This window comes from Ranitomeya imitator, chromosome 1 (assembly GCF_032444005.1).
Source record: "Ranitomeya imitator isolate aRanImi1 chromosome 1, aRanImi1.pri, whole genome shotgun sequence".
Taxonomy (NCBI): Eukaryota; Metazoa; Chordata; class Amphibia; order Anura; family Dendrobatidae; genus Ranitomeya; species Ranitomeya imitator.
This window is the reverse complement of record NC_091282.1, coordinates 668,498,034-668,513,663: the sequence shown is the minus strand read 5'-3', so window position 1 is coordinate 668,513,663 and position 15,630 is coordinate 668,498,034. Positions and strand designations below refer to the sequence as shown.

The 15,630-nt window shown below is 40.6% G+C and overlaps 1 protein-coding gene across 2 annotated transcripts in view; it reads right to left on the bottom strand.

Moving 5' to 3' along the window:
• Positions 1-283: 283 nt before the first annotated feature.
• The window catches only part of PLCB2 (phospholipase C beta 2), a 228,970-nt gene continuing 213,623 nt past the window's right edge, over positions 284-15,630 (bottom strand). Inside the window, exons 23-32 of one of the 2 annotated variants that reach the window (XM_069729547.1) lie at positions 14,879-14,967; positions 14,402-14,486; positions 12,300-12,344; positions 9,317-9,515; positions 7,495-7,660; positions 7,198-7,274; positions 3,786-3,881; positions 3,565-3,622; positions 1,254-1,340; positions 284-811 (exon numbers count right to left, since the gene is read on the bottom strand). In XM_069729547.1, the coding sequence (XP_069585648.1) occupies positions 407-811; positions 1,254-1,340; positions 3,565-3,622; positions 3,786-3,881; positions 7,198-7,274; positions 7,495-7,660; positions 9,317-9,515; positions 12,300-12,344; positions 14,402-14,486; positions 14,879-14,967 (1,307 nt within the window). In that variant the 3' untranslated portion in view covers positions 284-406. The remainder of the gene's footprint in view (positions 812-1,253; positions 1,341-3,564; positions 3,623-3,785; positions 3,882-7,197; positions 7,275-7,494; positions 7,661-9,316; positions 9,516-12,299; positions 12,345-14,401; positions 14,487-14,878; positions 14,968-15,630) is intronic. The other variant, XM_069729554.1, reaches the window with a different exon arrangement.

The window sequence follows — 15,630 nt, the reverse complement described above, 5'->3', positions numbered from 1 at the left end:
TATCGGTTAGTAGGCACACTTGGAGACTAGCTTGCAGTTTGCTTTGAAAGTTTAGTTTTCAGCTCTGGCACCATAGTTTTTTTTATAATTCGGGTATCTTTTTTATTGTTGTGTATCACCTTTACAGCTGATTTCATTAGTAAAATTGTCCTTACAGGTTCTGCTTTAACTCCTCTACAAAATTGGTAAAGATCATGGTTTAAATATATACAGTACATTGAGTCCCATCAGAAAACATCTACAATTAAATATTAATATTCCCATTACCTAAATATAAGTCACCTCGCATCATCACAAAACAATAATTTAATTTTCCAGTTTAACCCTTTTCGCCTTTCCAAAAGTGAAAATAATTCTGCCCCGCTGATGAATCCGGGATGGCTAGTAATATTTTGACATGAATAGGTTATTGTTTGGACGCTTCCTTTGAAGGAGTTTTTCCTACTACGTCTGAAGATGTTGGAGTGCCACTCGGTAATGCATCGCTTGCAGATGTCTCGCACAACAAAGCAGCTCTTGAAATTAGTTCTTCGGTGGCAGGGCCACCAGCCAAAGATTCACCTTCTACTTCTTTTGCAGATGGGTTAGTTTGAGTATCTGATTCCTCGGGAGTTTTTGTAACCGAAGATTCTACTTTGTCAGATTTTCCAAATAGAAATTCCCACCTATTTACATGGTTCCCTGGCTCTTTTTTCAAAGATTTGGCTTCTGAGGGAAAATATGGTGCCATGCAATCATGTACCGCATCTGGTATTTCCACTTCTAGGTTCTTCATCTTCCCCTGGTATTCCTGTTCAAGGTCTTTTTGAGTCTGTATGGAAAGGAAAGGAACATTAATGTCTGTGGACAAAATAATGCAACAAACACAACATGGTTGCAGTCATCATTTTCCTTTGTGGTGCCCTCATTTGTTCCAAATAATTTCCTGATGTCTCATCTGTCAAGCAAATTGCCATTTCAGTGACCACAATGTGTAGACCAGTGTTTTCCAACTCCAGTAATCAAAAGCCACCAACAGATCATGTTTTTCGGACTTCCTTTTTGGAATTATCACCTGGGCAGTACTTAAGAAATCTTGAAAAACATGATAATTGGAGGCTCTTGTGGACTAGAGTTGGAGAACGCTGGCGTAGACTGAAGAACTCAAGTGTTATTGTTAACTGACAATGATTGAGATGCGGGTTCAATGGTAACCATGGCTATGAGGCTCTCAGTAGATGAGACAATTACTTCCTAAATACATATAATCATACCTGATCTCTTTTCTCTTTGATTCTCTGCAGTCCTTCGGCCTGTTTTTCTTCTAGTTTCTGTTGCTGATTGCTCCATTTATCAGATATCTGTAAGATTCATGTATTCATTATATTAGTATAAGTTTTATGTTATATGCAAAACCAGACAAATCCCATGAACAATACTGGCGCCATTTCAGGTGAAAAAATTGCCATTTGCTAATCTTAGACAACCCTTTGAAATTATATTGGGGTGTTCCTTTAAAAAGGAAATCCCCATCATAGAACCAGAGAATGTGATGCCATTTCTCTAGGATATTTGTCTGCTTTACACCTTACATCGATCCAGTCCTGAGAGTGAAGGAGTTACAGTGACGCTCCTTGTTTCCAGCTGTACAGAGGATTATGGAATCGCCCCACAAAAGAACGAAAAGAATGGCATTTGTTCTAAAGACACCAATATACTTCCCTGATATAATGTTAGAGTTATTATTATAATCTGCTAATCAATCCCTTCACTGGCTCCCTATTGCCCAGAGACTCCAGTTCAAAACCCCAACCTTGGCATACAAAGCCATCCGTGGTCTGTCTCCTCCACACATCTGTGACCTCATCTCCCAGTGCTTATGCAGCGCCCCAGAGACCTGGTCGTTGCAGTAATGTCGCTCTGCCACTAAGGGGAGTGATGGTACGTCTGATGGCACTAAAGGAGTTCATCTGACCAGGTATCACCAGCACACATTACACTTCACACTCCGGCCACTAGGGGGAGCAAAAGGTTTTATTTATTAGGCCACTCCTCACACTGGTAAAACTAGGGGTTGGATAGGAAGTTAGACAGAAGCTGACTGGGTTTTTGCCCAGGCAACATCCCGTGGCAGGGGGTGTTGCGGGGGAGACTTCAGGGGAGTCCCTGTCAGGCGTGGGAACCTGGCAGAGACTTAGCGACAAGGACAGATCGTTACAGAGCCGCGCCTGCACTACCTTGCGGCGGCATCTAAAGAAAGGACACGAAGCGAAGGATATTGTGGACAGTGAGAAACGAGATCAAGCACAAAGGAGTACCAGTAGGAGTCGTGCCCCGAGAACGGTAACATCCTACTGAGGCGCGTAGCCGGTGACCGGAACACCGTAAAGAGGTAAAGAGAGTGCAACCCTGTGTCCTTGTTATTGACTGCACCTCACACCATCACCACCTACATCACTGGGAAGCCCTGGGGACATACTTCACCTGTGGGAAGGTATACCATCTAGCTGCCATCACATCACCCCAGTGGACCCCAAGCAGCGTCAGTCACCTTGACCGAATACAACAGGTGGCGTCACGAAGCCTTAGCTGACTTTTATCATCTCTTTTATTGGACGCCCATTGGCAGGGTCACGGACCGGGTCCAGCCACCGTGATAACCCCAGAACTGAGTCAGAGAGGACCGGTACCGAGTAACCCGCGGCCCTGCATCTGGGGGCGCTCCACTTACCTACGTGCAACCTCCAATCCTGACAAGATCTCCTTTTCTACTCCCCTCTTATCTTCTCACAATCACATACAGGATTTTTCCCCCTACTCTGGAACTCTCTACCACAACATATCAGACTCTCACCTACCATGGAAACCTTCAAAAGGAACCTGAAGACCCACCTCTTCCGACAAGCCTACAAACTACAGTATCCCTTGTTCCACCATACCGCTGCACAACCAGCTCTCCCCTCACCTACTGTATCCTCACCCATCCCTTGTAGATTGTGAGCCCTCGCGGGCAGGGTCCTCTCTCCTCCTGTGCCCGTTGGTGACTCGTTTTGTTCAAGATTATTGTACTTGTTTTTATTATGTACACCTCTTTTCATATGTAAAGCGCCATGGAATAAATGGTGCTATAATAATAATAATCTGCAATACGCGCTAGCGATGTGCCGGTGTTTTGTGGCGCGCCGCGGACGCTGCTTGCAGCGTCCGAGGCGCGCCCGCGGTCTGTTCCCCGCTCTCGCAGATCAGAGATCTGCGAGAGCGGGGACATTTAACGCGACCCCTTTACAACACATTGCGTTAGCGCAATCCGCTAGCGCTAGGCACTAAACGGATTGCACTAACGCAATCTGAACCTAGCCTAACTATGGAACTTCCCTCAGAACCGTCTTACCTGACACTTGAGGGTGGCATATTGGGCTAATTTAACAATACCACACAGTATTATTATTTATTTATATAGCGCCATTAATTCCATGGTGCTGTATATGAGAAAAGGGGTTACGTACAGGGTTATAGATAACCCAGTAATAATAAGTATTAGTAATGCAGCATTTATTTACTAATATTTCTGATGATTATACCAACCATTTGTAGAACCTGCACCACTTCTTGAATGTGTGAGTTATTTATTTCCTTTTTTAACCTGAAAGGCATGAAGTATACACAATTATGCATAATCCATCCGTGGTGCAGAATATGTTTTTCATCTCGTCTTGGTCTCACAATAAAGACATGTACATTGAATTGTCAATTAGCACGTATTTTTTTTTATTAATCAGGAAAGGAAATATTTAGGACAATCACACCTCTCCTGAGCAGCTTTATCCATCGTATTTTTGCTCATAGTTTCCAGCCTTTCCATCCTCTTCATCTCCAGCTTCTTCTTCATCTGTTTAGTGTCACTGTGGAAAAACGCATTATTCACATGCTTGGACCTCACACTACCTTGGATCTGGTTTGATGGAACCTGCCTTGGTTTTGCGCTGTGACATAAGGCAGCTCTTCCCATTGCTGGATTTATATTTTTTCATATAAATATCATTGGGACTTTTTCCCTTCACGTCTACCTGGTTGTAGACCTGCTTTCCATCGAAAAACAGAAACATTTTTGACAACCAACATTAATTTCTATGAACTTGATGATTCTCTTTTATTGCTAGAAGTTTCTTGAAATACAGGTCCTTCTCAAAAAATTAGCATATAGTGTTAAATTTCATTATTTACCATAATGTAATGATTACAATTAAACTTTCATATATTATAGATTCATTATCCACCAACTGAAATTTGTCAGGTCTTTTATTGTTTTAATACTGATGATTTTGGCATACAACTCCTGATAACCCAAAAAACCTGTCTCAATAAATTAGCATATTTCACCCATCCAATCAAATAAAAGTGTTTTTTAATAACAAACAAAAAAAACAACAAATAATAATGTTCAGTTATGCACTCAATACTTGGTCGGGAATCCTTTGGCAGAAATGACTGCTTCAATGCGGCGTGGCATGGAGGCAATCAGCCTGTGACACTGCTGAGATGTTATGGAGGCCCAGGATGCTTCAATAGCGGCCTTAAGCTCATCCAGAGTGTTGGGTCTTGCGTCTCTCAACTTTCTCTTCACAATATCCCACAGATTCTCTATGGGGTTCAGGTCAGGAGAGTTGGCAGGCCAATTGAGCACAGTAATACCATGGTCAGTAAATCATTTACCAGTGGTTTTGGCACTGTGAGCAGGTGCCAGGTCGTGCTGAAAAATGAAATCTTCATCTCCATAAAGCATTTCAGCCGATGGAAGCATGAAGTGCTCCAAAATCTCCTGATAGCTAGCTGCATTGACCCTGCCCTTGATGAAACACAGTGGACCAACACCAGCAGCTGACATGGCACCCCACACCATCACTGACTGTGGGTACTTGACACTGGACTTCAGGCATTTTGGCATTTCCTTCTCCCCAGTCTTCCTCCAGACTCTGGCACCTTGATTTCCGAATGACATGCAAAATTTGCTTTCATCAGAAAAAAGTACTTGGGACCACTTAGCAACAGTCCAGTGCTGCTTCTCTGTAGCCCAGGTCAGGCGCCTCTGCCGCTGTTTATGGTTCAAAAGTGGCTTTTCCTGGGGAATGCGGCACCTGTAGCCCATTTCCTGCACACGCCTGTGCACGGTGGCTCTGGATGTTTCCACACCAGACTCAGTCCACTGCTTCCTCAGGTTCCCCAAGGTCTGGAATCGGTCCTTCTCCACAATCTTCCTCAGGGTCCGGTCTCCTCTTCTCGTTGTACAGCGTTTTCTGCCACATTGTTTCCTTCCAACAGACTTACCATTGAGGTGCCTTGATACAGCACTCTGGGAACAGCCTATTTGTTGAGAAATTTCTTTCTGGGTCTTAGCCTCTTGCTTGAGGGTGTCAATGATGGCCTTCTTGACATCTGTCAGGTCGCTAGTCTTACCCATGATGGGGGTTTTGAGTAATGAACCAGGCAGGGAGTTTATAAAAGCCTCAGGTATCTTTTGCATGTGTTTAGAGTTAATTAGTTGATTCAGAAGATTAGGGTAATAGGTCGTTTAGAGAACCTTTTCTTGATATGCTAATTTATTGAGAGGTTTTTTGGGTTATCAGGAGTTGTATGCCAAAATCATCAGTATTAAAACAATAAAAGACCTGACAAATTTCAGTTGGTGGATAATGAATCTATAATATATGAAAGTTTAATTGTAATCATTACATTATGGTAAATAATGAAATTTAACACTATATGCTAATTTTTTGAGAAGGACCTGTAGATGGTTCTTTAAGGGCTGTTAGACATACGGTACATAATATATTGCACTGTCTTTCCTAGAACCCTTGCTGGAAATGCAAATGGAGTGAACTCCTTAGAAGAGGGCAAGCAAAGGTGATAAGTAGTCAACCTAATTTCATAGATGGTTTCTTAATACACTTAGTAATAGTAGAACCAGTAATGATTTGGGGGCACCAAGTTGTTATCTGTCTGTGTTTTGCACAGAAATTAAACTTTTGCATTCCAGTGGGCACTGCATGGTTATTTGTATACTAGAGTTGAGCAAGAAGCTTCCCAGGATCCTGGACGTTGGCCATTTCTGTAGTCTATGGCCAGATCACCCTCTACCACCTGTGGCATCCCCAATGCCCCTTCTGTCTTATAGGCCCAGTAACATCATTATGTTGTGCCACAACACATGCATGATGTTGTGGGAGGGCCTACTAATTAGAAAAGGTGCTGAGGATACCACAGGTAAAAGGAGGTTTAGTTCGGTGGCCATGAACTACCAGGATCCTGTGATTTTTTTGCTAAACTCCATATGGAGGACAGAAGGTTTCCAGTAGAAGGTACTGCACGGGACAACATCTAACTAAGGCCTCATTCTGATGTCCATGTATCATGGTCTGTCTATGAACAGTGAGGTATGGACTGACTACGGGTTTTCTGACTCAAACTAGACAGCCTCATAGGCACATATGAAGCTGTTGAGTTTGGTTTAATAGACCGTTGGCCAGTCAGTGCATCACATTTGAATTTAGCACTCAGGCTGGCCTTGGCATTGATCTCCACTAATGATAAGCAAATGTGCTCGGATAATGTCTTATTCAAGCACACTCGGGTGTTAACCGAGCATCTGGGAGTCCTTGTATATCATGCTCTAGTCCCTTCGGCTGTATGATTTGCGGCTGTTAGACAGCCTCAACACGTGGGGATTCCTTAAAAAACAGGTGATGCCTACATGTGTTCAAGCTGTCTAACAGCCACAAATCATGCAGCTGCAGGGACTAAAACATAATATACCAGCACTCCCGGATGCTCGGATAACACCCGCGTGTGCTCGGATAAGACGTTATCCGAGCACGTTTGCTCATCACTAGTCACCACCCTTTTCTTATAAAAAGCTTTTAAGTCATTCTGTCTCCTCCATAGTGCAAGTAGAAAAGCAGCCCAGGTGCAGTGGAGGAGCTGGAGATCCATGTATGGCCACCAATGCCTCCATTCATCCTACAGATGAGAGTGATGTCGGGATAGGCCTGAAGATTGATTGGTAAGAGGACATGTTTTTACTAATAATGAGAATGGAACTTCAAATTAGCTACAGAATATTAGTAAATTGGTGAAACCCGTGTCGTGGCAGAAAGTAACCAACCCACTTGATAAGTACGGTAGCATGTATGTTCATTTAGGAATAGTTAGATGGAACCTTACCTGTCCGTCGATTCCTTCAGGACTTTCATTTCCGTTGTTTGCTTTTCTTGGGCCAACTCCAGCAGTTTGGCAGTTTGCTGTTAATGAAGGCATGTCATCAATAATTCATTTATGGGAAATAATTTGATTACTAAAAATATTAAACATTTTTCTGACGACCACCCACAATTGCATTGAGGACTCGGAGTGATCTTCTCGAAGAAGATGTGGTGCAAGTAAAAACTCATCACAGCAGGTCTTATCAAATTAGGCAATTATGTAACCACATGCACATCTGTAATTTTAGGTCATGCATACTTCAGTGGAGTGTTGTTCTTTCCTTTTCCAGATACTCTCATGCAGCTCCTCTCCCTGGCGCATCAGTTCCTGCTCCATCTTCTCTTTCATTTCCACCACCTTAGAATCTGGTTTACCTGGGATTTCACCAGCACCCCACACTGAGCCATATTCATCTTCCAGACTTCTACAAAACATAATCTTTATTAAATTAATTCACCGCCTTCACTGCTGCTTGCTCTTACGTTAGTGCCAAACTTCACTGTAAAATCGGTAGAACAAGCAGCATGAGGAACATTAAAAAAGCAGCGCTGAGCAAAGGTAGCTGTGAATCTAACTCTGCAGTGAGATAAACGCTAAAAAGCAAAAGTTCTAGCTCGGTGCCTTTTTCTGACTCTGCTCCTCTCTGTATGTAACTCTGATTCCCCAGTGAGTGTGGAGTCTGCTTTGTTTAAAAGGATTTTAGCAGTTTTTCAGCTTTAATGATGAGTTCAAAAATGATGATGATACAGGTGTGTTAAGAGGATGTATTTTTTATTTAAAGTACATTTTTTTAATGTATTTATTTTTTTTTATTATTATTTCTTTAAACCTTACTTACTTTAATTACTTGTGCCATTGGCAAGTTGTTGGATGACCCTTTAAAAGGGGTTTCTCAGTTTAGAAAACATACTTTCTTATAGTCCATATTAGAGAATTCTGAGTAAATAGATGTGGGTCGTCCGTTCATTAGTTTCAGATCATGGCAATTTACAAATAGGGTATCTTGCTCTGGATGACTTATTCTTTCTGGCATTACTTAGTTAACCCTTTGATGGGAATGGGCGATGTAAAATGCTTAATGGGGTATTCTCATGTTACTAAAGTGCTTTAGTCAGTTAGACAACTTGAAAATAAGCAAGTTTGCAATTGACTTGCTTTTTTATATACTGTTATTCTCCTGCTGTCAGAACTTTTATATCACATAGTGCACAAGGTGTTTCTAAAGAGCTCACCTCCAGTGCCTGGCTGGGTTTGTGCACTTAACCCTTTAGAGAACTTAGCACTCCTTTTTTTGCGAGATGCAAACTTTGATTGCTGTTATGAATGCAATCCACAAATACCATATGCCGTTTCTGTCTTTTTCAGATCTTCATCAGAAATTAATGGCTAATGAAGGACAGAAAAAATTTGCAGTGATACAGTTACAAAGTTATGACCAATCCTCTTTTGAGTGTAGCGCTCTACATGATCGAAATTCCGTCATACCCCTGGCACTTGATTTCTGCCATTTTTTCTACTTTTCCTAGCCATCTTTTTCTGAAAATGTTGTATGGTTATTTGTGGATTATTTTCATAATAAAACTCAAAGTTTGCATCATACAAAATGGTGTGTCAGATTCTCTATTTTATTTGACCAAAACATTGGCCAACTAGTGAAATGTGGTTCTCCGGAACAGGTACGGACAGGGGCTGAAATTCAGCCTTGGCATTTGAAATTGCCCAGGTCCATGTTGTCCCCGTCCCCATGAACCAGATTGGATATATTACTAATATTACCCTGGATGGGGGAAAGGAAGATTTACTACATATGACCAATATTTCTAATGATACCCGTGGCTGCTGGGGTAAGTAATGGAGTCAGAAACTTTGTGCTCCATCACAACTCTTAACAGTATGAGTATCTTGAGAACACCGATTCTGTTAACAACATAATAGACAAGGCAGCCCATGACCAGACAGGCCCTTCTGGCATTTGCCAGAATTTCCAGATGGCCAGTCCGGCCCTGCTCCGGAACACCATGCACCCAAAGTACTGAGCATAAACTTCTTCCATGTTGTTAGAACTGTGGCCCACACGTACTTGCTGGCTTTCTTGCAGGTTTTCTTCTTATTGGTCTGTGTGCACAGGTCACTGAAGGCACTGGCATACTTTTGAAGGATCTCTTCTCTACGCTTCATTCCTTTGCGCTGCAGCTCCTTTAGCTCTTTCTCATGCTTCTTCTGAAGTTTCATAAAAGCTTTGTGTTTTTGTAAGTCATCCTGATTTGTGGTTTCTAGTTCTAGAATACATGCATGGACATTATACATGGGGTTTCATTTTTAAATGGTTATTACTCCATTTACTACTCCATTTGCTACACATTTCTAAAAACAGATTTCATACATTGCAGATAGACCCAAAATTGTATATTTATCCAACCTTTGTGGTTTTTGGAAAATCTCATTTTAATTTCGATTTCCTTTCCTACTGTATTCCCAATTTCGTTCAAGATTAAATCAGACAGGTTTTTCCAATCTTGTTCAACTTTTTTATTCTAAATACAGCTCCACACTTGTCCACAGGTTGTGAGTGGTATTAGCAGCTTAGCCCTCTAATCACAATGGAGCTGAGCTACATTACCAAACACAGTCCATGGATAAGTGTGTTGTGCTTCTGAAAGAAAGCAGACATACTCTTTTCAACCTATATAACCCTTTTTTATAACTGGGAAATTCTTCATTTTTGAACTTTTGTTTTTTACTTCGGTTCTTCCAAGAGCCCAAACTTTTTTTCAGTTATTCATCAACATAGCCGTGTGAGGGCTTATATTTTGCAGGACAAGATGCAGTTTTGATTCATTCATTTTGTCATGTAATGTACTGAAAAATTGAGAAATCAGGAAAAAAACCTGCAGTTCTGAAAGCTGCTAATCAGTGGTGGGGGCGTTGTTGGACCAGATGGCATGAGACACCTAGGCCTGTAGTGATAATCTCCCGCTATTAAAACACCAAAACATAGCCCAGTAAGTGACACATCGCTGGAATCAAGTGCACTTTCTGCTCCACCATGGTAACATATTATCACCATATAGTGATCGAATAATATCACATACAACTAAATAATACTGCAACACCTTGACCAGACCACATATTACCACCACATAGTGACCGAACAATACCACATACAAGGAACAAATACCACCACACCATGATCAGATCACATATTACCATCACATAGTGACCGAATAATACCACATACAGGGACAAATATTGCCATATCATGACCAGAACAAATCACACCACACCATGGCCTGACCACATATTACCACCACATACAAGGAACAAATATCACTACACTGTGACCAGACCACCTACTAATACCATGTAGTGACCGCATAATACCACATCTTACCATTATAGTACACTAGATGGTGTCCCGATTCTAATGTATTGGGTATTCTAGAATATGTAGGTAGTATATAGCACTGGTTACGTACTATATTGCACAGTGACATAGTATATAACACAATCGACGTAGTGTATAACATAGCTACGTAGTATATAACAGAGCTACATAGTATGTAACACAGCGTATGTAGTATATAGCAGAGCTAAGTAGTATATAACACAGCCACGTAGTATATAACATAGCCATGTAGTGTATTGCACAGGTATGTAGTATATTGGTCAGCCACGTAGTATATAGCAGAGCCACGTAGTATATAACAGCCACGTAGTATATTGTAGAGCCACGTAGTATATTGCACAGGCACGTAGTATATAACACAGGCACATAGTGTATTGCTCAGCTACGTAGTGTATTGCACATCTATGTAGTATATTGGTCAGCGACGTAGTATATAGCAGAGCCACGTAGTATATAACAGAGCCACGTACTATATTGCACAGTCGACGTAGTATATAACACAGAGCACGTAGTATATTGCACAGCCATGTAGTATATTGGACAGTCACGTTGTATATTGCACAGTCACGTTGTATATTGCCCAGCTACATAGTATATAGCACAGAGATGTAGTATATAACAGAGCCCACGCAGTATGTAACAGAGCCCACATAGTATATAGCAATGTGGGCACTATATGCGTGGTTAAAAAAGACTTAAAATAAAAAATAAACATATATTCACCTTCCGAAGGCCCCTTGAAGTCCAGGCGCCTGTGTGCGGTGCACGTGTCAGCTCCTGGTCCCAGGGTTGGTATGAGCGCAGGACCTGTGATGACGTCGCAGTCACATGACCGTGACGTCATGGCAGGTCCTTCTCGCATAGCATCCTTGGCACTGGAACCTGCCGCTTGCACTGCCCAGGACAGCGCGCCACGTTGGAGGGTGAGAATAACCTTTTGTGTTTATTATTATTATTTGTAACATTAGATCTTTTTACTATTGATGCTGCATACGCAGCATCAATAGTAAAAAGTTGGTCACACAGGGTTAATAGCTGTGTAAATGGAGTGCGTTACACCGCGGTCCGTTACCACACTGGCATTAACCCTGTGTGAGCGCTCAGCGCTGACTGCAGGGCAGTAAAGCAGCGGCCATTTCGCTGCCAGACTATGGCCGTCGCTGATTGGTCGTGGCAATGGTCGTGGGCGTTTTGCCACGACCAATCAGCGAATTGGATTTCCATGACAAACAGAGGCCGTGACCAATGAATATCCGTGACAGACCGACAGACAGACGGAATTGACCCTTAGACAATTATATAGCAGATGGGTGACAGATGCTACTCTTAGGCATCCGTCACAGCCTCCTTTTAATATTTATGTCAGGAGCTTTTCTTGGTGCATTAAACAGGGTAAAAAAATACATTGTGAACAGGACCTTACAACTTCAGACAATATATCATCTTGTCTGTCTCTTCTTATTATTGTGTGGGAGTGTGTATACTTACTGCATCGATAAGCCTGTATTGTATTTAGGTTATCTCTTATGGTTGTTTATATATGTTGACCTATTTTTTGCTTCCTAACAAAAAATGTGAATATTTTTAAAATAAAATAGGTCTAACAAAAAAAATCTCCGTACAAAACAGTCCAGGCTCGTTTTGCTAGATTTTTTACCTGCTGCTTCATTCGTAGAATCCACTTTTCCACTGCTCGCTGAACCTAAAAATGAACAGAATATTAACCACATATATGCCATTATTGATTCTAGAGATTAAGTCGTATGAACCCTTTTAGGACTGGAATATTTGAGGCCTTTAGTACATTTATTTCCCTTTTTTCCATTGTCACAGTCCAATGACCATAACATTTTTTTCCATAATTCTAGCCATAAGAGAGCTTGTTTTTTGCTCGATGTGTTATATTTATCAAGAATTCCAATTTAGGAACTTATTTACTAAAGAGGACCTGTCACTTTCCACATATAAGACTTAAAAGCCGCTGTTCTCCTGAATCCGGCATTGTTTTTCTTTTCATTCTGCATCTCTCCATTCCTGAGATATGGCCTCCACTTCCCTGTATATAATTCTAGTCGTTACAACCAAGTGGGTGCGGTCATCCAAAAGACACCTACAGAGAAGAGTTTAAGAACACGCCCACTTGTTAAAAAGACTAAATCTATATGTAGGGAAGAGAGGGCCATATCTCAGGAAAGGAGAGGCGCAGGAAGAAAAGAAAAACAATTCCGGATTCAGGAGAACAGCGGCTTTTACACCTAGTTAAAAAATGACATATTTATTGCATGTGTTGGGTCCTCTTTAACCTTTTTAGATGGAGAAAAACAGAAAAAGCCATGTGTTATTAATAACGAGTTATCCGTATCTTATGGGTCTGTATAACTGCGGCTATACCAAATATGTATATTTTTTCTAATACTTTTTATAATTGTTTTTTTTTCTACTTATTACCTATTTTGCTACTTTCACATGATGATAATAACACTCTTAAAGGAAAAATATAATTATTAGTTTTTATGTTGCCACATTCTAGCTGGGATTTTTTTTTATGTACCTTTTTGGTTGAGCCTCTATTAGATACTTATCAATTATTGATTAACCCCTTCCGGTGGCAGCCAATTTCCATTTTTCCATTTTTCCTTTTTTCCCAGAGCCATGACTTTTTTTTATTTTTCTGCCCACATAGACATATGAGAGCTTGTTTTTTTACAGAACAAGTTGTACTTTTGAATGACACCATTCATTTTACTGCATACTTTACTGAAAAAAATCCAACTATGATGAGATGGTGAAAAAAGCGCAATTCTGACATTGTTTTTTGGGAATTGTTTTGGCAGCGTACATTGTGTGGCACAAATGAACTTGCAATCAAATTCTCCTCATCGGTAAGATTACAGAGGCACCAAACCTGTTTAGTTTTTTTAAATTATTTTAGTGGCGAACAAAAATCAGAACTTTGAAAAAAAGCATTTTTGGGGGGTTGTCTCTCCATTTTCCGATACCCGTAAAGTTTACAATTTTTGGTCGAGAGAGCTGTGCGAGGGCATATTTTGTGGAGGGAGATACAATGTTTTTAGTGATACCATTTTGGGATGAATATGATATTTTGATTGCTTATTACAGCATTTTTTGTGGCATTGCAGCAACCAAAAATTTTTCAATTTTGACGTTTTGAATTCGTTTACAGTGTTTACTGATGAAGTTCACTATAATATATTTTGATAGATCGCACTTTTCTGGACATGGTGATACCAAATGTGCATTTTTTTTAATTGTTACCTTTTAAGTTTAATGGGGAGGATGATTTGGACTATTAAGTTTTTTTTATTTTTTACAAAACTTTTTTTTAACTTTTTATTGTATTTACTAGTCCCCTTGGGGGACTTGAATCTGCGATTGTCTGATCGCTTGTGCTATATACAGCAATACCACAGTTTTGCTGCATATAGTAAAAATCACAGTCTCCTTTGTTGCCCGGCCGCAGGAATGCTTTCAAGGGAATTCCGTAATGACTTGCATGAGGGTCTTCAACAGAGGACAAGGACTTATATGTATAGATTGGGCCATGCTGTAAGATCCAGATCCCGATGACGTATGCCAGGAGGATGCTAATACACAATGCCATATGTTTAGTCTTGTTAATTCACACTATGGATAAATAGCTTTGAAACCTTATGTGAATAACGCCGAATTTTGTCTTCTGGAAATAAGCCATATTAATCAATGAATACATTTCAATGAGTCAAAAAATAAGTAGAAAACCTTTACTTGCAGTACAATTCTGCAGCAACGCGTTTGACAGTTTTATAGAGCCGCTCATCCCATTGCATTGAAGATTCACAGATTTCTAAAATAAGAAATAGCAATTAATTAGCTTGAATATTTAGTACAGGACAATCACGGGGCTTCATCGCCCTGCGTCAGGAATGGAGAGGTAGCCGCACATTTGCCGCCATCTCCATTCATTTCTAACTTAAATAATTAACGAGTAACAGTCCTCTACAATATTCGGGCTTTATATTGAAATGATTGGAGTAAAAAAAAAAAGCATGTGAGTGGTGGCCATCTTTCCATTCCTCACCACGCGAGATATAAGCGTGGGTTCAAGAGGAGGAACCTGCATCTGTCGATATGATATAAATGTCCCAGATTGGACAACCCCTTTATATAATAAAGGTATCAAAGCTTATAACAGGAAAAGTAAATTTCATGCGGTGACTTAATAAAATGTCTCCCTACCTCATCGAATGACGTCTTGTTGTTCATCTTTATTGATTTCTCATTTGCTTTAAAAGCTTTGATGGGATTTGAGAGAGCGTGAGTGAGTTCTGTAAAACATAAAGTCCCATTTACAACCGGAGTCGTCTTGTAAATTTGTTACTTGTAGGATTGTTACTTCCAATAGGAGGAGCTAGAGTTCAAGTCTGTCCTCTTCCTCTCTGAAGAGACAATTTGCATATGTCATTTCCCAGAGGAACATGCAAGGCATTTAAGTCTCCTCAGACCTGGCATGTCACTTTCCACAAGGAGAAAACTTATCCCTTAGATCCCAGTCGTAATCTTTCATCTAGCCATATCAGATCGCATACGTTGCACTGACAATGGGCAATACCCTGAAACACTATGTCTGCAAATTGAGATTCTAATTTTACTTTTATCCAAAGTCATATTGCAAGGCTTGTTAAAGGGTCGATACTGACTTTTAGGCTATGTTCACACTAGTGTTTTTTTTTATGCAAAATTTCAGCTGCATTTTACAGTAGCAGCAAGGTCTGAGATTTCAGAAATCTCATGCATACACTTGTTTTTTTGTCATCAGTATTTTATGATTTGCATGCTTTTTGCACAATACAGCATGTCACTTCTTTCAGCGTATTTTCTGTGTTTTTTTTTCTGCATTTTTCACCCATAGAAAGTAATGGGTGGTGAAAAAACGCTGAAAATCTTCACCAAAAAAGGCAGGTATCAGGATTCGCATCATTTTTTGTGCC